The sequence below is a fragment of the Drosophila bipectinata genome, chromosome 3R (genome assembly GCF_030179905.1).
Source record: "Drosophila bipectinata strain 14024-0381.07 chromosome 3R, DbipHiC1v2, whole genome shotgun sequence".
In the NCBI taxonomy this organism is placed as follows: Eukaryota; Metazoa; Arthropoda; class Insecta; order Diptera; family Drosophilidae; genus Drosophila; species Drosophila bipectinata.
In genome coordinates this window covers 3,848,149-3,870,403 of record NC_091739.1, presented here as the reverse complement: position 1 = coordinate 3,870,403, position 22,255 = coordinate 3,848,149, and the positions used below count along the sequence as shown (strand labels likewise).

General features: G+C 43.3%; 2 protein-coding genes across 2 annotated transcripts; one reads left to right on the top strand and one right to left on the bottom strand.

The window, feature by feature from the left end:
* The first annotated feature begins 16,940 nt into the window (after positions 1-16,940).
* On the top strand, positions 16,941-19,615 carry LOC108128012 (uncharacterized). The gene has a single exon (XM_017245364.3). The coding sequence runs from the start codon at positions 17,094-17,096 to the stop codon at positions 19,590-19,592; it is 2,499 nt and encodes an 832-aa protein (XP_017100853.2). The 5' UTR covers positions 16,941-17,093; the 3' UTR covers positions 19,593-19,615.
* A 1,290-nt stretch (positions 19,616-20,905) lies between these two features.
* Ctr1C (Copper transporter 1C) lies at positions 20,906-22,255 on the bottom strand. The gene has a single exon (XM_017245403.3). It carries the CDS (start codon positions 22,173-22,175, stop codon positions 21,291-21,293), a length of 885 nt encoding a protein of 294 aa, XP_017100892.2. The 5' UTR covers positions 22,176-22,255; the 3' UTR covers positions 20,906-21,290.

Genomic DNA, 22,255 nt, shown 5'->3' with positions numbered 1-22,255 from the left:
TCGAATGCGACGCGCTGCACATTTGTCGAGATGGCTAAGCCCACTTAAGCCCTAAAAAACAGAGCGGACAAAGACGGAGACAGCCGGAGCGACAGAGAGGGGGCGAGTAACAGAGATGGATGCTGGGGGATACACTTTGGAACCGTCGCCGTTCGATTTGACTTATGGGTTCGTTTGCTCCGATGTCCGCTAATAATAGAAGCGCCCTCGCGTAATCCGTCCACCCTCTACTCCGTGCCCGAGTTCCGCCGGAGAAGATGCTGATCAAGTGGAGTGGATTGCTGGATATGGCAGGTTCCGCCGCAAGATGACACAACGATATTGTATAAAATCATCTCAGAAATACAATGTAATGAAGAATATTATCTTTTCTGAAAAACCTCGTAAATCAATCTCGTAACTATTTCGGCTATCTACTAACTTACTAGAAACTACTTAAAATAGGTTTACATACTTAAGTCATATAGAAAGATGCTTGATATCCTCTTCTCTTAAAAACTAATATAAATAAAGACAGTTTTGTGCCTTGGTGACCCCCATGCTGGAAAGCATCCCCCTACCCAATAATTGACTGCAATTTCACGCCTCGCCAGCGTACTCTCCTCCGCTCAATTGTTTCATTTGAAATACGATCGCCTTGCCACAAATAGACACGGGGGAAAATTTGAATTTCCTCGGTGATTTTTTCAATTTTTGGATAAAATTGAAGCGTGACATGGAGCAAATTGGGCCGCAAGTTGCTTCATTAGGCTTGTGAGTTGTTGGGTAATTAGGAAGCAGGAAGCTATTCCTTTCGGGATCCGGCTAGGATTAGGGATATTCAAATCACCGGGCTGGTCTGGGGATGGGTTGCAGGCACAACAAACAAACAAGAAATTAAATCGTGTCAATATTTTGTGCGAAGGACACGCTCCGGCGACTTGGAGGACGTGAGTGGCTCCGGCGAAGAGAATCCGAAACTGGGGAAATCTCGGCTGGGTCACGCCTCAGTGGCAGTTGCATGCTTGGAATATCTAAGCTAAGCTCAAGTTCCGGCTCCAGCAGATACAAATACATGGCCGATTAAAGATACTTTGGCACTCGAAAGGTATGTGTCTTTAAGCAGGACTCGAGTGCCACCATTAAAATGCCATTGGGTGCGCCATTTTGCCAGTGCTCACCCCCTTCGGTGGCCCATCGAACAACCCCCATGGTTGCAGACCCAGAGGCGGGGATGGCTCCCCCCTTTAATTATGATTCAGTGCACACAAACTTTTGTTGCGTGCCTCTCGCTTTGTTGTCCTTGTTGTCGTTTGTTGTTGTTGTTGTTGTTGTTGCTGTTGTTGCTGGTGCTGTTGCCATGCTTTGTGCTAACTTTTCAATTCCTAATTATAATTAGAGAATCGGTTGTGTTCATAAATATTAAAAAGGGTCGTTCCAACTCTGGCTGGCCCCATCTCTTTCCCTCCTACTGCCAGCGACATTGCATGAATAATTAACTCAAGTCGTTTTAGGGAATGGTAGGGGGTGGAGTGGAGGTGGGGGAAGCTCCAACAACTTCCATTTGCCCTCTCCTGCCATCCGCCATTTTGTTTTGCCAAGAGGAATACTATGTAACAAGCAAAAACAAAGACAGGGGCGCTGAGTAAGGAGGACGGGAGCAGAAAGGGGGCGTCCCTGGGAAACAGCGACATGTCATGAATTTATGAATGTTTGCATTTTTAATGTAATTTGTGCGACGCAGCTTTCTTCGATGCGAAACATTCAAGTAACAGGAACATAAGGTCCCCAAAATATTATTTAAATTTGTCAGTTTCTTTTTTGTCTTACATTCAAAATGGCATTCTTAAAACCAAACACTTTTATTAAACTAACCCAGTTTTTAAAGTAAAGTCTGATTAGGATATAGAATTCATAAAATAGAATTTATTGAAAAGACAAGCGCGGGCGTTTTTAAATTGTATTCTAAAACCGCTTTCCAATACTTAAATGCCAGCGTTGCCAGAAATCATAAGTGAAATTTTTGGCAGAATATTTTGGAACAGAAATGAAAATCCCACAAAAAGTGTTTTCTGGGTCGGGTAAACGTGTGCTTACGTAAATTGTTTAACGGGAGTGGAAGTTAGTGGCAACGATAATATTTAAATTCAAATATAAGGCAGCACAGCTACCTAGCCAAGACACAAACCAGCTGAAACGCCAAAGTGCTTCGAAGCGGGTGAAATAGTAACCTCGATGCCACACATAGCTGTTGCTCCATCTATTGTTCAATATTTATTTATCCGTTAAAGGAAAAATAATTTTGAACTTTAGAGCAAACATAACAAACGAAAATTATAAACAAACAAAGAAAAATTAAATAAATACATGGCTTTTATATTTTAGTCTATTCAAGTCTATAGTCTTGAGTTCAGTCTATATTCAAACAAAAACAATAATAATAATAACAAAAACAATAATAATAATAAAAAAAAAAATAATAATAATAACAAGAACAATATAATAAGTACATATGGTATATTTGTTTAATTTGATTAAATTGAGTATTTAGAGATCTCCATATCTCGGAGAAATACTAATATTTTAAAAAATGATTACAATAAAAAAGGCAAAATTAATAAAAAAAAAACAATCTGCCCATTCAAACTGCGACACTGGAAAGTCGTAGGCAATCTAAAGAAAAATTCAAAAGAATAAAATTAATTTGATGTCTGATAAAGATGATTAAGAAATTATTCTAGATAGCTATTGAAACCAAAGGATCTATCTATAGAAATAAAAAGAATGAATTAAATAAAATTTCAAATACAAATCCGAGTATTCCAAACCTTTTGAATTCTCCATAGCCCTTCAAGGACCTCCTTCTAGCTATGAATTAAATTTAAAAAATCCGGAATTCTAGGAAGTATTTTGTATTGTTGCAAAATGGCATAATTTTAGACAGCTGTTCCAACGGAAAAAACCTAACCCAAAATTAAAAAAATAAATTTAGAAAAAATCTACTACTTTGAGCTTTTTGAGTTCCCCATCTAGAATGAATGCAAGTATATACAAAATTTAACGAATAAACGAATAAAAATAATTCAAATGCAGGAAAATTATAAATAAAAATTAAAATGTAGTCCAAGCTTCTTGGTGGTTTTGGGTCAGCAGCCAAATAACAACTGAAATATTCTAAGCATTGATTCTCGTATTTATTTTTTTCACACCCTCTGGTGTGACTTGATGCTAAAGCCCTCATTTCGGCGCTAATTTGTTACAAATAAATATGTACCTTAGTCAACAGTCACATTGATTTAATGGCAAGCGGAAGATCCCTTTATTTGAAGCATCCTTTAATATGCAAGACCAAGTGGCTTTTGCTAAGCTTGTTAAATTCGCTTCCTAGTCAACTCTCCCAAAAACGGAGCGCCGTGATACGGGAATTGTTTCTGAAATGCAGGAATGCAAAAACACAGAAATTAATGACTCACCGAGCGGACAACCACATGAGACCCATAAACCAATAACCAAGAGTAACAAGTAAGTTAGCAAACACACAGGTGTGCCGAGAGGGCGGGCCAGGGAGTATTGTCTGTAGTATTGGCATGATGGCAGGGGTTCGGATGCAGTTGCCAAAGTGAAACTAAAGCTACACGGTGCTGTACACGCAACTGCACACCTGACCAGATCAGGGTCATAATCCGCTTGCCAAAAAAAAGGAAAGTCCCAAAAAAAGAGGCCAACACAATCAACTCGAGGACGAATGGGGAATCGTTCCGTGAAACTGGCATCAAGTGGGGTGGTCGATCCGGAATCTAGTTCCCGACAGGTGTATAGTTTGGCTGCTGGCTTTCGAATCGAGTCGGGGATTGGGCTGGGGCTACAGCTGGGGCTGGGGCTGGGGATGGGACTTGGGTCTGGGAACACACCCTGCCACGACCACAAATCGTACGCTAAAACCCATTTTGGCTTGACTCAATGCCTCCAGGAGATGAGAGGGGGCAGTGGCGTCTGCGGTCAGAGCAGGGCTACAAATTAGATTTCAACGCAGCTTACGTTCTCCTCAGTTTCATATCTAGATACCTGGTACTAAGTAAACTATGGGGTCAGCCAAATCTAAGCTCAAATATAAAATAGGATATTTTACATCTTAAGAATGTCAAATATCTACAATTGTAGATATATATTTTAATTAATGTATAATAATATGTCGCTATATTGAAGTCTTTATTGTTTACTTGGGATTTGTTTTAAAATTTTCATTTATTAAGCAATTTTTTAAACAAAAACTTGCACTTTTATAATTAAATTTCAAACATAAATGGAGAAAAGTGCTATGTCTGCACTTCAAGTTCCTTACCAGGTATCCTTTAGCCCAGTTCTGTGTAACTGCCTTTGGTGCACGTTCTCCTAGTGTCCTTTTGCCTAGCATTGAGCCACTCAAAGGACGAGTTGGAGATGGAGGAAAGGCAAAGACAGGAGTTCCCAAAAGTCCAAAGTGACACTGGCAGCGCAGCACAGTTGAAACGTTTTAAAAGCATCTTCATCATAAATCCGTAAAATGAAAAACGATGCATGCCACACACGTACTCACGTATGTAAATGCGAGAGGGGACGGTATCTGTATATATAGCTGAGTGTATCTGTCTATGTGTGTATCTGTGGGGTACAAATTTAGTTACACATTTTGCTTGTTTGTTCTGTGCTACCTCACTTCGCTTCCGCTTCTTGTGGCAGTGGCAAAGTGATATTGTCCCCCGGTGGCTTAACTTGTCATGTGACTGGGGCTCTCGATGTAGGTCCTTTTTGCATTCGGGGGCAGCTCACTAATACGGTTACAGGACTAAGGAAGCCGAGCCGAGGACCTAGCAGGCCGCATTTTATGAATTATTCAAAATGATCATAATAAATGGCTGCAGCCTTTTACGGCAGCTGGGGACAAGGGGACTCGGATCGGGAATCCGAGGGGCCACAAAGTGGCTGCCCCTTATCGGCAGCCATAATTTTTCGTTAGCCAGTGCACTTTTGGTTAAAATGTTTTACCGTCTTTTTCGGCCCCGGCCAAGAGCATGCAACATTGTTGGCTATGAACAGGAAGTTGAAGGAAAAGTATCCTTGCACAAGACGAAAATGTTGAAAGCAGCTTTGAAAAAATATTATCAAAGGAAAGTTACAGCCTTGGATCACCATCAAATGGGCTTTAGTGCTTCGAGTACGTTTAAAAAATAAGCCTACTAATATCTATAGACGAAATTTGTTTTCAGCTAGCAAAATCTACAAGAAGAATAAAAAGGGTAAATCAAAGATAAATGCGAGTATTCCTCTGGAAAACACTAATTAAACCACCATTTTCCGCTGATTATAGTTTTGAGTTGCATTTGGATTAACTCAAAGCTCTGTTCGATGAGACCAAGAAAATTCTTGGCAAGCACAATAGCAAATAAGCACAACAAGCGTCATATCATTTTCATTTCATTAAAATTTTGATTTAGGCTTAAAATATCATATAATTTTTTTTAGAAGTGCAAAACCTTTTTTTCTAGAATTCCGAGCTCAAACAAGTTCTGTGTTCCACTTTAAAACCACTGCAGTTTCTTTTGACACCAACTTACTATATAACTTTCTCGTTCCGAGGGGCAAGTATAAAAATTAGACACAAATGCAAACTGAAGGTGAGCATCTTGGCAGCCAGTCAAATAGATCCCACCGCTATTTGCGTTTCAGTTTCAGGAGCGGTGGAAAACTGGCAGCGAATAAAGCCAGTGGCCTGCTGAAATCTTCTCAAAGTTTCACTCATTAAGTCCTTGAACAATGGAAGCGAAGCTTCGCAGTAAGTGCTCTTGAGTAGTTACTGTTCTTAAGAAAGCTGAAGCTGAGGCTGAACTTTGGCAACAAAATAAATCAATTTCTCAGGCGCTGCCGGGTTCCCGACCCGCAAAAAGCAAACCCTTCATCAGCAGAGCTGTTTATTTGCCTACAAACTTTGGCGTTGATGCGGAAACACCTGAGAACGTGGATTCTTGTGGGAAAAGACGTTGGCTGGTCGAAGCGTCTTAAATGAATATTCGCCTGATGGAATATGGAGAATTGGGTGGGCGAGCCAACATGCACATTGATTGATTATCGACACAGTTTGGCACTCAAAATCGCTTCCAGCCAAAGCAGTGAGTAATGCCCTCCTACGCCAGCATTTTCGCCAACTCGTCTAATGCCGCCGGTATCAATTGGACACGGTCCAAGGCCAAAGCAGGAAGTGCCACGCTCCAGCGAATGCAATCTCAAAACCATCCAGCTCCTGGCCCTGTTTCTGTTTCTGGTTATACCGCTGAGCCTGTTGGCTAGCCAATTCGCTTCATGGCTCTACACTTTGAGAAACTAAAAAAAAAAAAAATCAAAATATATTAAGATCTGGCATTATAAATCGTTGTCAATGGTCCGTCCGGCATTTTCGGGATAAGTTATCCCTTCTTAAAAGTCTTCTTATTTATTATCCTTCAACCATTTTCCTCAGTGACAAATACCTTTCACCTTTTAGGAGGAAGCCATTTGATTTCGGGTGTGGGTTCAATGCGCTGGCCATTTCTCGGGTTGGCTAGGCGAGGCTCTTTGGACTTTAGCCAGCAAAAAGAGTTTCGATGATTGGTGGTTCCCATCCACTGATGAATATACTGGCCCAAAGGCTTTTAAGTCGCGAACTTGGCTTTAGGGCAGGCAATCGTCAAAATTACCGCCAATTAGTAGGCGCAAAACAGTATTAGGCGCCAACAGGACGGATACGCAATGTGATTTGTGGGACTTGAGAAGAGGCCTGCTTTGCTTGGCTTTTGGTAACCGCATGCCAGGATGCGGTCATCAGGAAGTCCGGTTTCCTGGGCACGCCCAATTAGTACCGATTAATGAGCCGGTTGGAAAAGACCATTGCTTCCACTCACCGCAATTTGCCATTGTGTTCGCATTTCAACTAATTAGTTGCACATTTCTGTACACAAGTGATATAAACACACAAAACAAAACTCCTTCTCCTGAAGCAGGTCAGCTTGCCTTTGGTATCCTTTTGTCCTCACATACATACAGCCGTACGTAGCTTTTCCTTTGGGCGCGCATTAAAAAATTAGTTCGTTTTTGTTGGGGGCTGGTCTTAAGAAATCAGAAAGGATTACATTGCGATTTAAGCCGAAACCTGCCCGCGGCAACAGGTAGCTACAGAAAACCAACAAAGGCTCGAAGGACAGAGAAGTCCGGACCCGAACTAAATTAAAAGCAAATGAAATAACCTTCATCTGGTTAATACAAGGCCGCATCCTTTGTGGCTGCCATCATTGTGGCCCCGTTCACAAAAGGAAACAGCGTCCTCTCGGTCCAGAAAGTCGATTAATGCAGGGCGCCGAAAATTGGGCGGACCTTGGGGCGGATCTTCTCTGGATTCTTGCCTGGATTAGGACACGCCCCTAGCCACCGCTCACTGCCAGCTGCGTGTGTGGCTACTTTGCTAAATTGAAATTGCCAGCACGTCAAACTCAAATTAGATTATGCTTCTCGGGTCATTGTGAAACGAAGCGACTCTTAGAGCAGATAATTTATTGGGATAATGCAGATATTTTGCGTGAAAGGTCTGGGCTAGATTGGGAAAGTCTAGTAGTCTAGGGCTTAGTAAGGCTTGTGTCTGCAGATTGAAAGACACTGAACAATTGCATGAAAATCAATACTTAATTTAAGGTATTTTTGATAGGAGCAGAATTGACTCAAATTGCTATGCAGATTTATGAAGAGGTTATTAAGGTCGCTTAAAATTATGCGTCACAGATACAGACACCACTGTGGGTCATACATTATGTTTTAACCTTTATGTCCAACACCTTCATGTCAACAAACATTGTTAGCAATTTCTGCCAGTGTCCGGCAGCATCGTTTACCTCGTTAGCATTCCTCTCACCACTCACCTCTCGCCTCTGGAAGTGTCATTAGCATCTCCCTGATGGATGCATTATTCAGGAAACCCTATTAACATTTACGAACGCCGGCCAGGACGTTGTCATGGCAGGTAAATGTTTAACGAAGTTCGCTTCGGAAAACTATAAAGCTCAATTAATAACAATTTGGCGAGCAAACTTTGTCCAATCTGGGCTGGGGTTCATTGTTTCTGCTGCTGACGCTCTGATGATTATGGAGGAGCTACGTCTTCATCTGCTGGAATTTTATGCCGTCTATGTGTATAGAGGTGACCACGCCGGAACGGCAGCTGGCTCTACTTCGATTTACCTTTGTGTTTTATTACGCCACTGGGAGCCATCCGGCAAAAAAGTAAAAGCCATTTAAAAGCCAAAACTTTGCCAGCAGCCCCCACTCCGCCATCATGTGGGTTCGTCCTTTGTATCCTTGTGCAGCGAAAAGTTTCAAGTGAAGCGCACACTTCCGCATTTATGGCAAATTTCAGTGCCGGACTTTTGTTTGTAACAGAGTCGGGGACTCCACGTTGCATTAAACCGCAAACAAGTGAGGACCGAGAGAGGGGCACAGTGGTATAGGGTAGGGGGTGTGTAGAGAGGCTTTTCCATCCATTTCACAGAAAACCAAGCAACTCATTTCGAATTCCGCGAGTGTCTGTCGTCCGTTTTGCTGTTTGTTCTGCTTACAGTTTCCTAGTCAGAGTCATAACTCTGCACTCAAGTGCACTCTGGGGCCAGATATAGCGGCAGTAGCCCCCATTAACCCCAGACTGTACACTGGCCTTAACCCCCTAGTGCCAGGCACGTCCGCTTACATTTCAATTACACCGCTTTTTGCTCCGTGCCGGCAGCTGCCCAACTGAATCAATAATCAATAAATTATTCGCAGCAATTAAGGGAACGGGAGTTGTTGCTATTGAATAATGAGCAATTGAAAAATGCATGAGCCCTAATTGATAAACAAATGCATACATGAATAATAGTAAAGCTGCCTTTTTTGTTACTCATTCGACACGACATGATGAAGCGATTTAAGATATTTAATTAGCATTTGCATCAACGAGCCGACTTAAGAGTGGCTTTAGCAATATTATTATATGATTATAAATTAAATCATGTGTAGCTGAACAAATTAATTTATTTTAATTTTAATGCAGGCTAATAAGTTAGGATTTCTCGATTATTTTAAACGCTTGCCATTAAAGCCTCTAAAGTAAATTAAATTTACGGATGCAATAGGGTATGAATGGTGGTATCACATTTTCCACTAAAAACTTAATTGGACAAATTTAATTATAAGCACAAACAAATTCTTTGTTATTTTTAAACTAAATCAAGCTCATATTAATTAATTAACTGAAAATGGCAATCATTATTTGATGAGGACCAACAACTGATATGTGCCTAATTCATTTCAGATGATCATTTTCACTTCTGTCATTAGGGGCCTGTCGTTTCACATGTCTGGATAATTGAATTTGGCAGGCTTTGATTATCCACCAACGGGTCCAATCTAATTATTTCAAAGTCTACCCCAAATAACGTGTATAATCCGTTGGATGTTTCCTCGCATGTAGCGGACCAATAATGGGAAAGGTCCCAAAGCACATTATACACTGCGCCACATTTTAAAATCGACTGCAAGATGGGCTCGGGAATCGTGTCTTTTGTTACTCGACCAGACAAATGCTTTTAAGGGCGGCACACATTTCGCCCGAGGACGTGTGTCCTTTTCTTGGGCCAACCATATTCCCTTCTCGGCATTAGCCAAAGGAAACCGAAAAAAGCCAGAGGAAAAGTATGTCGCCAAAGTGGAAGAGTGGGCCAAGAAAAAAAGGAACTCGCTGCGAACAAAACTTGTTTTCGTTTGGCCAGCGGAGAGGCACAGGCATTCAACATTCTCGCAAGTTGGCCACTTCGTGTGACAGGACATTTCATTGTGGCAACAATGTTGCTTTTATTGTCCAGACTCGGCGAACTCCTAACTCAGACTCCGACCACGACTCCGGACACTTTCCAGCTGCGTGCTTCGAAAGTTTTTGTTAAATAAATATTTCGCAGGGTGTGTGTGTGTACGTTTGTGTCATTTTGGCACCGGCAAAAGGCTGAAGCAACTTCAAATGCATTAAAATAATGTAATATAAGTGCCATTTGCTGCAGTGGTCAAGGCAAAGTAAACACCTGGCGAACATACTCTATATACTTTGCCCGGGTTTCTGACTTACGTCCTAGTCTTCCTCCGTGCTGGGGCACAACAATGCAAACGTCACGTATACGCAACGTGTGCCAGGAAGGCGTTCAAGTGCAGCCAGCTCTAGTGTTTGTATTTGTGTTAGTTTACCAACGCCTGCTGCCGCTGGCCCTGTCACGTCACGAACCGGTGACCTTTTTAAAGCAGCACCTCCGCCGCCTGCAATTTAGCAAGGACTTCCGCTCGACGCTCTTGAGGTTTAGTTTTTTCCGTCGGGATCCACGCACACAGTCGGCGCGTTCCGCAGAATGTTTGTCGCCCCTTTGTCACATACCTTAGGCCTCCTTCTCATCCCACAGATTTCTAACAAAAGAAAAGGAACACTGCACCGAATTCAAGAAAAGGTTTTAAACTAATTTTTTTATTTTAAAAGACAAAAATTTGTTTTGAATTGTAAAACTTATTTGAAAAGAGAAGTAACCTTGTTCGATATCTAAAATTGTCTTCAGACTTCTATCATTTATTAAAATTTTTCAAGGGGTATCTACATTTTCTCTATATGCATCCCTCTGTGATTGGGACTCTGACCCTTGGAACTCTTTTTCCTTTTTCACTTGCAACTTTCCTCGCTGTCCGACAGAGTCGCCTATTTCCCTTTTTGCTACTCTGGTGCAGGCGCTTGAAATTCCTGCTTTTGTGCTGGTAACTTGGTTACTCCGCCTGCAGTGCCATTTGCTCATCTGGGATAAGAGGATGTTCGGAGTAAGTGGGCGTATGCCGGACAAAAGCCCTTTGCCAGATGAATGGGTTGTTCAGTTCTCGAATAGTTCTGTTCCCCTGGCATTGATACCTGGCTGGAGAACACTACTCGACTTCGAACCTCGACCCAATAAATGCTTTCTAAGCATGTGTTTCACAAGGTATTTTAAATTCGTTGCATTTGTCAAAGGATTATTTTCTTGTTCTTACAAAGTAGCGAGTCTGTGGCAATCTTGGTTTTTATTTTATGTGTTTTTCCGAGTTAAGTTGTTTTCTGTTTTCCCCCATCTGGAATTTGCATGTCTGTTCGTTGACACTGGACTATTTTGCAGCATCTGCGGCTTCTTTGTCAGCTTCTTATTTATGTATCTGTATCTGTATCCCTGTCTGTAGCTGTATCTATTGTCCGAGCAAATGCAGTGGTTGTGGCTGTGGGTTGAGGGCATTTTAAAAAATGTAATGTAGAGAAGCGGTGGATCGCCAGCTCATTACAATGGACTGAAACCGCAGGAGCGGAATACCAAAAAAACAATTGCAAACGGGGCACATTAAGTGCAGTTCACGCAGTGCTGGTAATGAGCCACTTGGCACACCCGGACTCACTTCCTCCTAAGAGGCCACCACTCAACCACCCAGCGTTTATCTAACTTTCCACATTTTCGCATTTATAATGCTAATTCAGCAAGTTGATTACAAGCGGCAGCAGGAGCAGGATGCCGGATTATAAAATACAACATTGTACAGCGGAAACGGAACAAAAAGCACCCAAAAACCCAGTAGCCAGTAGGACTCTGATAGTTTTGGCCCTATCTCCCCGTAGGGGGGGATTTTCTGGGCCAGAGCGATGTGCTTTAATGTGCATTTGGTGGCAATTATGTGCGCATCACCAGCCGGACGAGGAGCACTTTTCGGGCAATCTTCTGCTCCTCCGCCGCCTGCCCTGCCACATGCAATTTGCATTGCTGGCGAACATATTTTGTGGCAAAATGACCAACATTGGCTTTTTTTTATGCTTTCATCTCCGAGACGAGTAGTTTTTCACAATTGCTAAATAAGCACAGGGTATATGGGGTGTTCCCAAAGACAGCTGAGAAAATGTTTTAATGTCTCAGTTAGAAACTCTTATTTTAATTACCTTTCCCTAAAGCTTTAAATGAAAAATTTAATTATAGATTTTTGTAGTATATCTAGTTTAGAGTCTAAATGAAATCTAAAGTCTATGAATAATTTAATCTATTAGTGGTTCCTATATTTTGGGCTTTACTAATTTGGTTTCGATTTAACTTGTAATTGAATTAGTTGGAGAACGGTTTCTGGTAACACGGTGGCCATCTCATTCCTCTTACCATTTCCAGCCTCATTATTCAATTCAGAACATTGCCCACACGGGGGCTGGACACTGCGGCAGTTGTGTTCTACGGCTAGTTTGTTTGCATTTCAAATTTGGCGTGCTGCATAATTTACAATTTGGATCCATCAGCAAAGGCCACCACTCCCCCGAACATCTAGCCAACCAGCATGCATATATACCCATCGCCTATGTTGTATTTTCGTTGGACAGGATCCACCGCACCAACTGATCCACCGGGCCGAAGAAAGGTACTAACTCACCGGGGAAAATGCCTCAAAAATGTATTACTCTGTTGGGAGTCACAATTATCTATAATATTTAGTTTTAAAAGATGGCTCCCTTTTTAATATTGTTAAATCCTAATTATTTCCTTTTTATTAACAAATACGTCAAACTTTATTCCTGTGTATGTTTTGGCACTAAGGCAACCTTCACCCCTCACCTGGAAAACTGCTGCATTTTTCATGTTTAATTTCAGTTAGTGCCGCCTGCCACTGCCACTGCCAACTGCAAAACTCGATACCTTTTGGCGCCCGGCCAGGGCGAGTGAGTGCCCAGAAAAGTGCGCGCTGGTGTTGGAGTTTTGGCGCTGCGTGGGTGTATTTGTTTGGCAAATGTTTTAGGAACTGTGTGTGAGTGTGTTTGCAGTTGTATTTGGAAAAACAAACCACCAAACGCGGACCTTTATTTGCCATGGTCGTGTCAGCTTGACGCTTCAGTCAATTGGCCCGAAACTACGCTCCGACATTTCAGTATTTCGTATGCTGTTGGTGATTGTCGGCAACCTGTGGACCAGAAGTCCTGCACTCCACTAAGATTCATAGAGGTGTTCAAGTGCCATGGCTATCCAGTGGAGTATAATGGAAGTAGCCCTAATTGGCATTCGTTGCCAACTTTTTGCGACACCTCAACACTTTACCCAAGTTCACAAAAAACCCTCTTCAGGCAGAGAGCAGTTTATAATGAGTGGTACAAATTTTACATAAACGTATCATATTCTAAACTGCAAACTTTTAAGGCTAAAGAGTTTCCTGCCAAAAGTTTCGGTCCATATGAATATTATTTCCCTGTGGAAAACAAAAAAAATTATTCCCATGCCCCGAAGACACAAAAAAACCAGTCAGAACTTTGTTCAAGTGGCATTTGCCACCCACTCCCATCCCCGGCAATATAAATAAGCAAGCATGAGCTGCCTTTAAGTGAAATTCAATAACGCATAAAATATCAAGACACAAAGACCTTCCCAAACACACTCACTATATTTGCGGTAAACTGAGGGTTTTGGGAGGTTTTTGGGTGGATAGTTCACAGCCACATGAAACTCAAAGGAGTGCATGGATATTTTGCATATTACTCTTGGCATTATTGCTGGGCCACAGTCGGTGAGTTGGCTTCGGTATTGTCGAGCTGGAGTATAAATTTTTCACTAACTCGGTTATGAATTTCCATTTACTTGGCCATGCATTAAATCCTTACCTAAATATGCAAAACGCATTTGGCAGCTGAAAATTAAAGGCGGGAAACCGAAAGTAAAATGGAAACTTTGGCTCCATAAGTCAACAAGTCGTTGACGCAGCTCTTGGCCTAAGACAAATTAAATTTATAAACAAATGGCGAACAGCAAACACACAAACTTCAGCGGGAAAATGAAAAAAAAAATCCAACAAAAAAAGTTAAGCATCGTGCATTTGCTCAAGCCCCGGGGTCCCAGGACACAGAAGAAAAAAATAAATAAAAGTAAAAACACAAATGTAACAGCACAACAACCACAGGATCTGAGGATCACAGGAAGGGAAAATGGCAACAAGCTGGCTCAGAGCAAATGCCAGTTATTATTCTTTCACCAGCTGAAGTACTGCCGGGTTTTCCTCTTTTTCATGTTTGGGGTTTTTTCGCATTAACCGAACGAAAACTGTTGAGCTGGGGGTTCCGCCTTTAAAAATGTTTCACTTAAGCAGGAAGCCTTCTCTGAAGCCCCAATAAAAACAAAATGTGTATACACGACAAACAAACATAAAGTTAGAAGCTCGTTAAATTACGCCAAGGGGTAAAAAATATGTACAGGAATATACATATATGCCCCGCAATGCGTACATGCTTTCACTTTTACAACGTCTCTGTATCTGAATAATGCCAAGTTGTCAAGAGCTACAAGCACGTGCTGAGCAACAGTTTTATTTTTATTTTTTTTTTTTGCCAATTTCAATACGCTTCCCGTTATCTCCTAGCCAAATTCATTCATTTCCAGATAAGTTAAGTGGCCCGCCAGCTATTCCCAAACATACTCCCACTTTATAATCCCAGCTCCAGCCGGTGTTCGCACGTGACGCCATAAAGCCAGACGTCGGTGGAGGAACCCGGCGACTTACCATAAGCCCGGCTTGCGGCTTATACCAGTCGGCGGGAAGCCCTGTCCCTCCGCACCCCCCTGCCGCCTCAACGTGGGCGGATAGGTGAAAGGTCGCCCAAGATGCGGAATCACTCAAGCGCAAATTGTTAAGGAAAACAGCGAACGCGTTCGGGCGCGAAAATCTGATTTAAGAACGGACCAAGCCGCAATCCCCAAAGTCAACCAAAAATAAATTTGAGTCAAGAATCATGGGAATCCCTAGGAATGTTTTAATTTAAATATAGGCTGAATAACCTGCATAATTCAAAGTATTTTACTGAGGGAAGTGATTATTTTATCATGTTATTTTCGACCAAGATATAAGCACATATATATCTGGAATTATCTATGAAATTACACCTCAAACTAAAACGCTTGATGGAAAAGTAACTAACAATATAAGAAAAGCAGAATGATTGATGGAGTGCCCAAGTTTGGCGAAGGACGAGTATGTTCCATAAATAAACGAAACTGATGGCAAAAGTAGTAATTGCAACTCGAACAGTTGGATTAATCGCTTTCCCCCTTTTGCGAGCAAAGTTTATCAATTTCAGAGCCAAAAATAAAAAATGAAAGCTCCCATGCCCCCATGAACAGCGCGATATTAAAAAGTGCCCCAATTCATTTGTGTGTACATATTTTTGGGGACGACATCAATAACCGATGAACTGCCATAAATCCAGGGGCATTCGTTTTATGAGAGACGTTTCCTCGAAAGGGGGAAAAGTGTAATGGTTACGGTTACTGGTTACTGGTAACTATAACAATTTTGGCAACCCCTGAAACCTGGTCACGCAATCCGCAAAAATGGCAAAGAAAAAAGTTGTCACAGCCTTTTTCGGGCCCGAAGAACCACTTTAATTTCCTTGATATATGCCTGATGCGAAAAGTTCCACCTGACAATGGGAGCATATCTATTATTAAGATCTGGCACCCACTAGGCATAGGAAAAAGGAAGTACAGGAGCTGGGAAAGCCGGGCACAATGAGCAGAAACACATGCCAATCGCCGTGCTACGACGGAAGGAGGAAGGAGCTCCTAAGCCTGTTCGGGTCATTAACATAAACAACTCTGCAGGCGTTGGCCACGTGTCGAGGCTGCCGCAAGACCTATCCTAACCTAACCAGAGCAAAACCAAAACAGAAAAAATAGGTCTTCCCGAAAAAAAGGGCAAAACTAGCAGAAAACAAACAAACACACACTCATAAGCACACGCATACTCACAGCCAAGACAAAAGGACTCGTGGCCAAAAGATGCTGGCGGAGAAAGGCGATGCATAAATCATGGGGACCTGCCAGCTACCGAAATGGAACCCAAACCATAAACAGAAACAGAAAGCAAGGAGGGATCACGATGTCAGCAAATGGCAAAACTGTCATTTTCTAAAGAATTTAATTGACAGTGGAAAGTCATAAATTATATGGCATATCAAAGATGCCGGCAGGACGAATAGCAGTACGACGAACCCTCGAGCATTAGGGCTAATTGTGGGGACCAACATCCTGGCGACTGGGAAATGGGACCTGGGACGGTAGGTGAGCACGTGTGTGTGTCCGGGCGTGCGTGAAGGCAAAAACATTCCTATTTGGTTTGCTAATAAATTAATGATACACTCGTAACAGTTTCGCCTCCTCCGAAAATCTCGGCGCCCCAAAAAGAATAGAACACCAAAATGGAAGATTTGCAGGATGGCAACTTGTGACAAACACTTTGGCGACACTCGCATGCGATGACAATTTATAGCATTTCGGGCTAAAACACACACACACATCCTTGAGCTGGCAGGACCCACGTAAAGGAGCCGGACCAGCAGCCGTGTGACGAATTTGGGATTTCTAGGCGTCACTTGGACTGGCAGCGAAATGTCGGACTGCCGGCCCAAATCATTTATCTTTGGCCAATGCTCTAGTTCTTAGCCAATTCTGCAAGATTTAAGCACTTCTGGAATCAGCAACTAAGGTTAAATAGAAGACTTTTGAACTGGTTAAGTAAGAAAAAAGTATTGAGCCTGTTTATTGTAAGTATTATTATGAATTATATATAATAAAGTAAAGAGACGCAACTAAAAACTATAATTTCAGGCCATGAATGTCAGCCAAGGCCCCAGGGACCAGCATCCTGCACATTGCAGCTACTGAAGCCAATCCTGCTACTTCCAGCTAAGAAGAAGTTTTACTTTAAACTCCAACCTTTACTCGAGGACATGCACAAGGAAGCCTTTTTCATCCTAAAATGGATTAATTACACGCCTCGAACAAGTGCGAAGAATCATCCAATCATTTTATCAGTGAAATAAGTTATTTTACAAAAAAATCTTTGAAAAGTTTGTCAAGAACGAGTTGACTGTGTGATTACAAGTTCAATGACACCTTTGATTTAGTGTTAACTCTTGCACCCAAAATTTATTTATACACGGATTACAAAATTATTTCTTTTTTGCGCCTCATCACGATTTTGGTGACTGCTACAATTTTCTGAGCTAAATTCAAATTAAAATGCGTCTACCTCCTCAAGAAAACCAAGCTGGTAGCTACAGCCAAAGGACCCAGCGTTTGATACAAGGGTTGCCAGGCTGGTACCGCGGTCTGTCTTTGGCCCAAATGGAGGCTGCCGACAAGATGGCCACCGCGCTCAGGGATGACCTGGATCAGAACACGGCCACCAGGGTAGTGAAGCTGGTGCAGCAATTGGGAGTGCACCCTAAAGCCACCTGGGATAATGTGGTAACTGCAATGAAACTGAGTAGGGGCAATGACCTGGCCTTTCTTTGGTTTCTAATGGAATTGTGCTACAAGACACCCAATCACGGACGCACCTACAGTGTGAACGAGCAGATCATATTGTCGGCTATATTTTGGATCGACCTATTTCCCACCCTGAAGGAACTGGATCGCTGGCTGCCCTTGCCGCATGCCTCGCAGGCTGAGCGAGATCGCCTTGAGGCACGACGACAGAAACGCTTAAATTTAAGAAAAAAGCGGGAGCAAGAGCTGGCCAAGAAGGGAAACCCATCAAAACTTGCTCCCTATTTCGAGGAGCCTTTCCAAAGAAAAAGGCCAGTCCGCAAGTTGCTGTCCGACTATCCAGATCGTCCTGCTTTTCTCTACCAAATGCCCGATGAGGAGAAAATGTCGCCCCTCTGGACGCGCTGGTTTGGGGACTACGAACTGAGTGATGCACGCCGAGTGGCACGGACGGTTATAAATGAGGAAATCAACACTATGTTCTATAACTTTAAGGAAATATTCCCACTCAGCGGTGCTCATAGTGTGGCAAGATCGATTGTAAATGAAGAAATCAGCAACATCTTTGAGACCTTCCAGGCCGCTTCTTTGCCACCCAGTGATGTGGAGTCCTTGTGTGCCCACCATCGCTATTTGCGCGAAATGGAGAAGTCGCTAAAGGATCAGTTGGAGGTTCTGAAACGCAGAAAGTACGAGGAGCTAATCGAGGGAAAATCGAAAGCCGAGGAGCGAAGAAAAAAGCTGGTAATACAAGAGCTGGAGGAGATGAGTGCCAGTTATTTGAAACGATTCCAAGAAATGGCAGCCCGCACTCGATTGGCCTCCACAAGAACCAAACTCTTTGGAGGCGGTGATGTCCAGGGCTATACGTTCGGGTGTCCTAAAGTTGACAAGTGCGTTGAAAAGACGGAAGACTGCTGTCAACCCTGTGAGAAGATCGTTACTAAAAAAACGGTCTGTAAAAAATTGGAGCCTGTTGAAAAATTCCAGATCAAGGTGCGCAAACCGCAAAGCAGTCTGAGGCTTAAGGGCGGAGTTGTTTCAAAATCCAAAAGAAAAAAGCTAAGCAAGAAAAAACGATCTCGTTCCAAAGCCAAAAAGCGTGGAAGTAATACAAAATCTGTCGATTTCGATGTAGTTTCTACACTAGAACCACAAAAGCCCAAAAGTACAACCGATATAGAGGTAAAGCTTTTAAAGGGTGAAAGACCCATTGTGCCAGGATGTCCTGACTTTCGACCCGAAATCGCCGATGCTGCCAAGGTACAGACATACGATCCCTATGTCGGTTTGCCTCAGCGGAAAGCACAACACCTGAAACAGCGTCCCAGCAGCTTGATGCAGTTCCTCAATCGATGCGGAAGTGAACAGGACGAGGAGAAGGAGCCACAGAATGGCACTCCTTCTGCTCGAGCTGCTCAATCCCGCAAGATTTTCGAACTGGGACCCGGAGGTACAAATGTCGTCAAGTTTAACTACCGGGAGATTTTCGGGTCCTTGCAAACGACTCGTTTGGACGATGAGAGGATGCGTCTGAAGGAGGCGTTTGTGAGGGCCATCGATGACGATGTGCAGTATCTGAGTGCAGCACTGACTGGCGAGGAGGAGGGCTCCATTAACGCCATGGTGGACAGAGCTGCCAAGCGGGTTTTTCAAGATGATGTGAAAACATTCCACCAGGAGCTGGAGAGACTAAGACTAAAAAAAGAAGCGGAGATGGCGAAAAAAAAAGACATCCGCTTGGACTTTGGCCAGAAGTACTACGATCCCGAAAACCTGCCCCTAATGAAGGAGATGCTGCGGCTTGGTCTAGAGAAAGTGGGCGAAGACAAGCGTTTCGTTCTGCCCACGTTACCCAATGTCCATATGGTGCCATACCTACTCGAATGGATCTGCTTTCGCTACGGAAAACTCTACTCCCAAGAAGCCAGGGAGAAGAGTTATTCTGAAGACAAGCCGGTCATAGAGCACATGGTCCGAATAATGAGACAAAGCTTAGTGAAGCTGCCTCCGCGCCGGGAGGCCGAAAAGAATGAAAACGACCCCAGGATGATTCGGAAGATGGCCCATTGCCGCAAGGAGCAGCAAAATAAAAAGTTCCTGGACTCCATAATGCGAATCAGCCGAGTATTCTATACCGCCATGAGGCCTCAGCTCTGCAGTTCAGCCACGGAGTCCACTTTTTACGCCTACATGCCCGCACACATTTACGACCTTGGATACAGCATCAATAGAAACAATATTATCTGACTTTCTAGTAAAGCTAGTAGTTTTGCCTTTCTGGGAACTGCGTTGTGGGAGATTAATTAACGAATTCTTGGCAACAAAGCTATTTGTTTAGCTTTGAGTCCACAAGGTTCTGCCAAAGAGGCCCAATAAACACAAATGTAAATCAATTAGCCCTGATTATTTCTCAGAGCCACGCCGAATAATTTTGCTTTAAATAAGCAACTCGGCTAATCAACAACGAAGGCTATGTTCAGCTATGTAAGCTATGCCTACTTCAGTACTAAACGGGAATCTCTTTCATTAAATTAGTGCTTTAGTTTCGAATAATTTGTATGCAAAATAGTTTCACCATCAGAACCAATTCAGTTTTCCTTGGTGAAATATTTCATTAAATTACCTCACAGACTTTGGTGAATGGCCAAGTTTGTCTTTAGCTCAGTGTGCCTGCCCGAATTTTATGCATCGATGCATTTCCGCTTCCGCTCCTGGCACTCGAGTCTTCAGGGAATTGCTGGCGACCTGCTGCAAGGCACACATGTAGCTGCGTTGGTTTATTATTAAAGCCGCATTCGCCTTGACCAGACCTGGTGGACGACTTTTGGTCCGGGATTGCTCTGGGCAATTCTGATTCGGGCAGCTTACTGGCAACGGAGCGTGGAAATGCCGAATAGCATTATCCGCTCGGAAAACGGCGTAAAGTCAGCTTATTAAAATATTAATTGAAATTGGAAGCCCCGATAACTGGCCGCGTCCAGACATCCGACAACAATGGACAACATTTCCATTTCCGTTTCATTCCCAGGTCCAGGCCAGCGTGTTTTCATGTTGTGTTTTCATGTTTCCCCAAAAAGTAAACACGGCGCTGGTTTATCGCCCTCATAATTACGGCGTAATGAAAGTGCCAGACACGGTCAAATAAACGTTGGCAGCATCCTTGGCTTTCACCTGAGCATTCTGTATACACTCCGTATACGGTTCTGTATGTATGTATGTATGTGCAATGCAAAACTGGCAGGTGAAGAAAAATGTGGGCACTCTCGTAAATGCGGGTGGGCCATAAAACGCCAGAAACAAAAATATCCGAATAACGCGTAAAAATATCCAGACTATACCAGAACAAACATAGGTAGCTTTCAGATACGCTTGATGTGCTAAGATAAGCATTTTCTTTTATTTTATGCTGGTCGGGTATAGTGATGCTGCGAATAAGGTAAGGAAATTCATAGGGCCATAGATTTTCACTCAAAGGTAGGTTCTACCTTTGGCAGATATTACTTGTTGGAAGCTTCTTTGAATCCCACCTTGAATATTTTTTTTATACCTCAAACAAAATCTTAAACTAAAAATATTTTATTTAAAGACCATTTTTATCATTTCAAAAAAAATAATTCTAAAAGGTCCAACAGTTAATATGGCTCAAATCCGTCTGGCCCAGTTTTTCTACCATTCCAGATTGCGCATACGCCCCGTTAGCTATGAGCACGCTACGCAACCAAAACTCTGCAGATGCCCCTTTAGTCCGCCAGGGGAAGATGCTGCGTTCATTGTTTTACGAGCCATTAACATTAACAATTAGGCCTGCGGCCCACGGCCGTTATGATTTTTACAACTCGCTTTAATTAGAAAAATACATTAGCTGGGAGAACTCCGCCGCTCGTCTCGTTTTGAGTCGTTTTTGGGCCGTTTCGGCCCAGTTTTCCAGCTCGTTTTTGCCCACGTTCAGTTGCAGTGCTCGTAGATGCGGGTGCTGAAGGCGCAGAATATATAGTAGCCCACTCCGGCGCCCAGTAAAACAGCCACGCACAGCCACACGTTGAAGGTCATGAAGACAAGCATCAGCATAAAGGAGATGAACACCTGAATAACGTGGAGAAAGGTCTGCAAGAGGTGCATCCTCGAGCACCACACCTTGTGCCACGGGAGCTTTGCGGGTGGCAATGGCTCCGGCTGGATGCGGCGACCTCTCCCTGGATGATGGCGGACCCGGCTGGGACTTGCGGGATTGTTAGAGATGGACTGAGCTCCCGTATTGCCACTCTGCAACGGCGGCATCGATGGCGATCGGGGCCGGTTCGCATACACTTGCGACGGGTCTTGCAGCCGCGTGGGCTGGTTGTAGCTGTCCCGCCGCGAGCTCTTCCTCATCTCCATGCCCGCTGCCAGCCTTTTGCTTTGCTTCGCATACAACCACTCCCGGAAAAACTTAAGAGCCTCATAGAAAACGGCTACCAAGAAAATTACCAGGCAGGACAGCGCTATCGCCAATGCGGATTCAGTGCGCCAGAACTTGACCAGTATGGTCTCAGTATGGCCGGTATGGAAAAACATCGACATAGACATATCGTGGTCGGTATGGTCACCTCCGTCCCCGTGGTGGGCATGGGGACCTCCAGCACTGTTTTCGTGAATGCCGTGCGACATCGAATCGGAGTGGTGTCCCTCGTGCACGGGCATCGGTGGATGGTGGTGATTAGAGCCGGAATGCATGCCATGATCCATCGTATCATGAGAGTTGTCACCATGACCAAGCCTGTTAGCAATGCTGTGAACTTCCGAAGTGGTGGCCGCATGCCCATGATGGAATGCCGCTCCCGGGTTGACCATCAAACGTCGGTGCCAGTGGAATCGAACTGACGAATTATGTAAATTTTATCAACAACTAAATGACAGCTGTCGGTGAAAAT

Bases quoted from the DNA above. Each gene is read 5' to 3' on its own strand.
- LOC108128012 (XM_017245364.3), top strand. From the start codon at position 17,094: ATGCGTCTACCTCCTCAAGAAAACCAAGCTGGTAGCTACAGCCAAAGG.
- Ctr1C (XM_017245403.3), bottom strand. From the start codon at position 22,175: ATGGTCAACCCGGGAGCGGCATTCCATCATGGGCATGCGGCCACCACT.